The 7,347-nt window shown below is 38.4% G+C and overlaps 1 protein-coding gene across 1 annotated transcript; it reads left to right on the top strand.

Annotated features, from left to right (window-relative positions):
* Positions 1-1,488: 1,488 nt before the first annotated feature.
* LOC110686334 lies at positions 1,489-2,601 on the top strand. Its single transcript, XM_021862923.1, has one exon. The coding sequence runs from the start codon at positions 1,489-1,491 to the stop codon at positions 2,599-2,601; it is 1,113 nt and encodes a 370-aa protein (XP_021718615.1).
* Positions 2,602-7,347: the final 4,746 nt, after the last annotated feature.

The raw sequence follows: 7,347 nt of genomic DNA, 5'->3' as shown, positions 1-7,347 counted from the left end.
TTAGTGATTATTTGAGTCTAGATAATTTAGGTGAACCTTAGTCTCTTGGGATTCGATCCTTACTTGCCCGTCTACATAGCAGTGGTCTAGTTAGGTTATATTTGTTAGGTACACGACACACCTATCAAATTTTGGCACCGTTGCCAGGGACTAACGGTTTCATTTGATTTTTTGTGATTCGTTTTCGCTAAGCTTTATTCGTTGCTTCGGCTATTTTCTCTTGTGTTTTTGATATTCTTTCTCTAGTTTTCTTGTTGCATGCAAACACGACGTTCAGGGTCAGATGATCTTGAACCATTTGACTCTGAAATCGAGGAAACTATAAGGAGAAGGAGAATAAGAAATCAACATAATAGAAACATGGACGATGCCACAAAATCTTTATTGGAGTACGGGATTCCTGATACTGCAATCGGGCTCCTATCCAGCATTGTCAGACCACCTATTACCGCTCAGAGCTTTGAATTAAAACCTCAATTCATACAGTTCATCTCCAATGACTCATTTGCGGGTACACCTCATGAATGCCTTGTTAGTCACATAGATAATTTCTTGGAGAAGTGTGACACCATAAAGCTCAACGGTGCTATGGATGATGCTATCAGACTTCGTTTGTTCCCTTTTTCACTACGGGATAGAGCGAAAGAATGGTTACGAGACAAAGGTATAGGTTCCTTTGATACATAGGATAAGCTTGTCAAGGCTTTCTTAGTAAGATTTTTAGGGCAAGAGAAGACAGCAAAGTTAAGGAACGAGCTAGCTACCTTTCGTCAATCTGATGATGAGTCTTTATATGAGGCATGGAGAAGATTCAAGCTCTTACAGAGACAATGCCCTCATCACGGTATCCTAGAGTGGATGTTAAACCAAACATTCTACAATGGTCTGACCCATGAGTTTCGCATATACATTGATGCTGCGTCCAGGGGTTCTATCATGACTAAGAACCCAACTAAAGCCAAGGAGCTTATTGAGAAGATGGAAGCCAATGACAATTATCATCCAGGGGGCAGAAATACTGTGAAGACTAGAGGAAAATTTGATGTTGATGCTTTAACTCTCTTGACAAGTTTTGTACAAGCATTAACAAGAAAGTTTGATAAAATCCAAGCTTGACCCCCTTCCACTTCATTCGAAACATGTCAATTATGCGGTATTCAAGGCCATATTGCACCACAATGTCAACCTCCCTCTGACGAAATGTCAATCGAGCAAGCAAATGCCTTCTATACTACGACACCTAAAAGGCCATATGATGCTCAAGCTCAATTGTATTCGCCGCCACCACCACCTAATTTTCAAGCAAGGGAATCTTTTAATCACCAACCCATGTATTAACAACTACCACCGCAAACTTCAAAATACAACCTCGATTCCACTATGAAGACTTTCACTACCTCCCTTCTTCGACAACAAGAGCTTATGACAAAGCAATTTGAGCTACAAGCAAATTAAAATGAACACTTTGAAAGCTCAATTCAATTGCTTATGTCTCAAAATAAGAGGATAGAAACCCACCTTTCTCAACTTTCACAACAAGTGAGTCATTTATCGACTCTTCATGATCAAGCAAAAGTTCAAAAGGAACAATGCAATGCAGTTTTCTTGAGAAGAGATGAATTATTTCCGAGGAAAATAGATGAGAAAGTGTGCAGTGTGGAGTCAAGAAAAGATGAACAGGGTGAGGATGTAAAAAGTCCCAAACATGTTGCTCCATTGGCCTATGAGGAACCGATGCCCTTCCCGCAAAGGTTGTCAAAAGCCGTGCTCGATAGACATTTTGGGAATCACTGCGAAGCTCTTAAGAAGGTACACGCTTCTATTCCTTTTTCCGATCTTTTAATTCAAATGCCTCAATTTGCAAATTTTGTGAAGAATATTAAAGATCAACATGAGGATAAGGAAGTAGTAAATGAGAAAGGCTATACTGTTTTATGTGATAGCCTACCACCTAAGTTACATGATCCTGATAGTTTCACTATTCCCTGTACTATAAACGAAAATTTTTTTGACAAGGTTTTGTGTGATTTAGGTGCTAGTGTTAATTTAATGCCTTATTCATTATATGAAAAATTGGGTTTGCAAAAACTTAAACCTTCCCCTATTTCTCTTCAAATGGCTGATAGGACTTCTAGACTCCCTAAGGGTGTGGTTGAGGATGTATTAGTTAAGGTTGGTGAACTTGTTTTTCCTATTGATTTTGTTGTTATGGACATGAAAGAAGACCATAAGATCCCAATTATATTTGGTCGTCCATTCCTTTCCATAAGTCAAGCTCTAATAGATGTTCTTAAAGGACAAGTGACCATTAGGGCCCAAGATAAACAAGTCATGTTTAAGCTCTTTAATGAACATAATTTTATACTTGATGGTGGTACTTGTTTAAGAATTGATACTACTAACCCTTTGGTTGATAAGTGTGTATTTGGTAGAAATTTTATGAGAAACGAGGACAAAATTCCACCCAATGATGTGTTTAGCTACATGAAGGTAAGTTTAGATACAAAGCATGTCAAATATAAAGTGGAGGAGTCACTTGGAGGCAGATATTTTCATGGGCAACATCGCGGAGTTCCTTCTTCGTGTGGTGACCCAGGTTGACCTAATAACGAAGGTCAAGCTAAGGACCTTGATAAACTAGTGCTTTACGGGAGGCAACCCGTATTTTATTGTTTTTATTGTAGTCTTTTCTATTTTTTTGTGTGTTTTTGTTTGTCTTTGGCTTTTAGAGAGGTAAGGAGAGTGTAACTTGAGCTTGTGGGAGTTTGTTTTTGTGCAGATTTTGAGCCAAAGAAGAGCTGAATTTGTTAAACCTTTCAATGTCCTTCGCGCCCGATCGGGCACCCATGCCCGGTCGGACCGGGCGCGCATACGTTTCAGCAAAACTGCTCAAGTTCGACAGGCCATAACTTTGCGTTACTTAACGGATTTTTGCGTGTGACCTATTGTCGAAAAGCTCTTCAAGTCTACTTTCTAATGCAATCAGAATCACTGGATTATCAATTATACATCAAAAGTTATGATCAGAATAGTGCACATGACTCAATTTCTATCCTTTTCCCCACTAACTTCCCTTTAAGACAATGAGGACATTGTCTGATTTAGCTTGGAGGGAAGTTCTTGTGTACACAAGGTATATATTTCACCCTCTCTTTCTAATTTAGTGTTTAGACTAGCAGTAAGGTTTAATGCTTTCATCTGAAACAAAAAATATGAAAAATACGAGAATCATGATAATGAATGGCCATTGAACTACTTCCCTATGCCCCTATCCTTAATGCCAAAAGGTTTTGATAATTTCGATTGAAAGACTTGCATTGTGGATTAAAAGATCATGATTTGACCTTGAATTGGTGGATCCCTAGTAGGGGTCAAAGCTATTAACCATGTATGATTTCGGAGCTTGACTGTGTTAACCGTGAGGCTTGAGCCTTATATATTCATTCATGTCTGTGTTTAGTTCTTGGTGTAGCATTGATCTTAGTTTTGATTCTAGACTCTTAGTAGTGTGTCGTAATGCATTGTACGTGCACGTTGAAAATGACGAAGGCCATGTTCATTAGGTGACCTCCAGACGAATTTAGAACATCTGTTCCCTTCTTGCTCACCCATGTTGTAGCTTGACTATATTTATCGTGAACTTCACAAAATTACCCTTAGTCCCAATTTGGTTACTTTTCCCAAGTCTAGCTTGGGGGAGCTATATTATGCGGTATTTTGTGTGATTTTATTTCAAGTTGCAATTGATGAGAAATATATGAAAGAAAAAGAGAGAAAAGAAGGAAAACTAGCATGGAGGTTTGTTGAAAAAAAGGGGAATGAATCAAAGAGCGAGGAACAACAAAGAAAAAAAAAAATTTTGAACTCAAAGAAAAGAAAGTACCTTGTTCTTGACAAAAAAAAAAAAAGAGAGAAGAAAAATGTAGGTATGAAAAGAAGAAAAAAAATAAAAAAAGCTTGAAGTCGAAAAAGTAAGTGAAGGAGGTAATGGGTGTTTCATTGTAGTTGGGTATGTGTTTTGTTGATCAAAATGGTGAATCGAGGGTGTGATTAATTGCATTTGATAGCTCCCCGGTTAGACTAATATAGCCCACATTTCCCAAATTATTTCCTACCCACTCTTATCCCGACCTACGTTACAAGCTTGAAAAAGTCCTTCCGATCTTCGTGCATAGCATTGTGTTCATGTGAAACGAGTCTTTTATCAAAATGCTTGAGTATATGTTGCAATTCGAGTCGACATTGACTAAATTGAGCGATATTATGACCCTCTAAACACGCGAGTGTTGTGAGATGGGGGGGTTGCATTATTGGTGGGGATGGTGAGAGATCGAGCTCACTTTTAGCTCGCCACATAAAAAGTGTGTTGAGTGACCACCGATGTGAGATATTCTAGTCATCGATTCTTGAAATATACATGGTTGGTCTCGTTTGACGATTAATTAGGTGGATCGACGGTTAGAGTGATTTGATTAGTTGGCTAGGATGCATGCTTGTTTGATTTCGATTTTGAGTCCGTGTTTTAAATATTGCATTATGGGGTGAAGTATGTCGTTTGGTTGTTGATTATTTTTTATTGTCTTGCTTGAGGACAAGCAAGAGTTTAGCTTGGTGGAATTTGATGTACACGTTTTATACATAGATTTATTCCGACTTTTCATTACATTCTTGCGTGGTTTTAGGCTCTTTAGAGCCATTTTCTGCTAACATTCTCTTCTCTAGTGTGTTCGGTGTGTTTTTATAAGTTTTACAGGAACTTGGAGTTTCTCGGATGATTCGGACACGTTTTGAGCGTTTACGGAGATGTTAGTGGACAAGGATGTAAACACGAGCTAAACATGAGCTAAGCCTGAGAAGAATTGAAAGCAAACAACATTTTTCTACTGTGCCCGGTTAGGCTATGCATGCCCGATCAGACCGGGCACAGAAGGATTTATTGTTGGTGCTAATTATGAAGAACAAAGCAAGCTTGGGCATTTATCCCACGCGCCCGATCGGGCAGCCCATGCCCGGTTGGACCGGGCGCGTGGTGGCTGATGATGCTCAAAGCTACGAAGATCAAGATGCAAGGCAACAATTAGGATGTGCCTCGCGCCCGATCGGGCGCCACTTGCATGGTTGGATCGAGCGCCGAGGAGAAGCAATGAAGGAAGAGCAGTGCTTGTTTAATACCACCTGCCCGATCGGGCATGGCAAGCCCGGTAAGACCGGGCAGTGTGGTGCGCATTGCCGGTTTATTATTTTCTTGTTTTATTTCATTAAGGGTATAAATACCCATTGTAATCATCATTAGAATACACATTATTATCTCCTTAAGTTTTATTTCTCTCTCTAGAACCCTAGTTTAATACTTTTTAGCAATTTAATTCCTAGGTTAGATTTGGGTATTAATGATTAACAATTTGAGTAATTTCAATTAAATCATCATTGGTATTCATCTCTATTCCTTTCTCTTTCAATTATTTTTTTTTACAATTATGGTTTCTTTGATTATTATTGTTATTGCTTCTTTCAATATGTGTGAGTAGTTTTCTTATTCCAAGATCTAGGGTAGCCCAATTATGATTGATGCAAGAATTAATTCCTTAAATTCTCTAATGACTATTGCAATTGTTTATGCTAAATTGATTGTGATTATGCCAATACTAGATTAGAGATAATTAGTATTGTTATTATTCCATAGTTTCAATCACAACGAGAGTTGGGTTTTAACGAAATTGAGTAAATTAATTTAGGGTTTGAAATTCATCACGAGAGTAGTTGAATTGATAATTGGGAAGTGAAGTAAAGTGTTTAATGTCTCTAATTTGCATGATTCCATGAGAATAGGCTTGATTGTATGTTAGGGAATTCATTGATACTCGAGAGAGGTCCTTGGTATTGATTAGGGTTTACTTTTCCCCATGTTAATTGGAATTGTATGTTAGGGGTAGATATATAATTGCATCAATCGTAATTGTGGTGATACTTGATCTTGGATGTTTTAGTTTATTGATTCATTATATTCTTTTGATTAATTCTAGTTTTTCATACATTAGTTCCTAGTTTATTCCACCATTGATTTGATTCTTGCTTAGTGATTATTTGAGTCTAGATAATTTAGGTGAACCTTAGTCTCTTGGGATTCGATCCTTACTTGCCCTTCTACATAGTAGTGGTCTAGTTAGGTTATTTTTGTTAGGTACGCGACACGCCTATCAAACGTAAGTTTCAAAAACAAATGTCAAAGTAAGTCGACAGGGACAGAGAATGATTCATAACGTTCTGCGATCCTAAATCATCCTTTTTAACGCCGATACATGCAAAAAGCGTCGTCAGTTCTACAAATAAAGGAGTTAAGGGAAAAGAAACGCGTATCTAGGTTTGCCAAGCAAACGTCTTCGGGTGACATTTTGTTGAATCAAAGTTATTTTATTTGACAACCTCCACATTCTCAAGGAGCATTGTCGAAGACCGCTACGCTTCGAGCCATCTTCTCAAATTGGGTGACAACCTCCACATTATTAGGAAGCGCTGTCGAAGACCACTTCACTTCGAGTTGTCTTCTCAAATTTTCTCGTCTTCACACGTCGAAAGTGATAGTTTCTCATGCTTTGAAAAACTTATCATAAAACCTTTACTCTTCAAGATTTTACCGAGCTCAAATTAATTTCCATAGAAATCTTCCTCTAATGGTTATATCTCGACTGGAGAATCCTATCAAACCATCTTTGGAAATTGTGACCGTAATCGGGCTGATCTCTTCTTGATGTGATCGTAATCGGGCCGATCACTGCTCAAAGGTGTTCAATCAATATGTGATTGTCATCAGGCCGATCATCAATCAAAATGTGATCGTAATTCGGCCGATCTTTAATCAAAAGTGATCTTAATCGGGCCGATCATTAATCAAATGTGATCTTAATCGGGCCGACCATCATTCAAATTAAGATCTTTCGTAAACTACTCATCACAAGGCTTGGGAAGAATAATATGGTCATCAAATGCTCATCACGAGGCTCTAGGAAAATTCAATTTGCTTATCGCGAGGCTTAAGTGCGATAATCGTCATCCAACATATCGTTCCGCAGGACCTCAAATCTGAAAGGAATGGTGTCCTTCCAACAAGTGTATTATTCCGGTAGAGGGTTCAGAATTATTAGAAAGCTAATTCGTCAGTAAGGTCAAGTGATCGGAATGCCTAGGTGGAGGCCGCTTCTGATCAGTAATATTAATGTACAATTAATATTACAGCTTAACCTTGATTGAACCCTTCGGGTCGAACCCAATCGAACAACCGACCCGAGACAACGAATCAATCCGAAGGATTTGATGAGTCGTCAGAGTTTTACGATCAAAGACGTCGGA

This window comes from Chenopodium quinoa, unplaced genomic scaffold, assembly GCF_001683475.1.
Source record: "Chenopodium quinoa cultivar QQ74 unplaced genomic scaffold, ASM168347v1, whole genome shotgun sequence".
Taxonomy (NCBI): domain Eukaryota; kingdom Viridiplantae; phylum Streptophyta; class Magnoliopsida; order Caryophyllales; family Amaranthaceae; genus Chenopodium; species Chenopodium quinoa.
The sequence above is the reverse complement of the archived record's forward strand: the minus strand, read 5'-3'. Positions and strand labels throughout refer to the sequence as shown.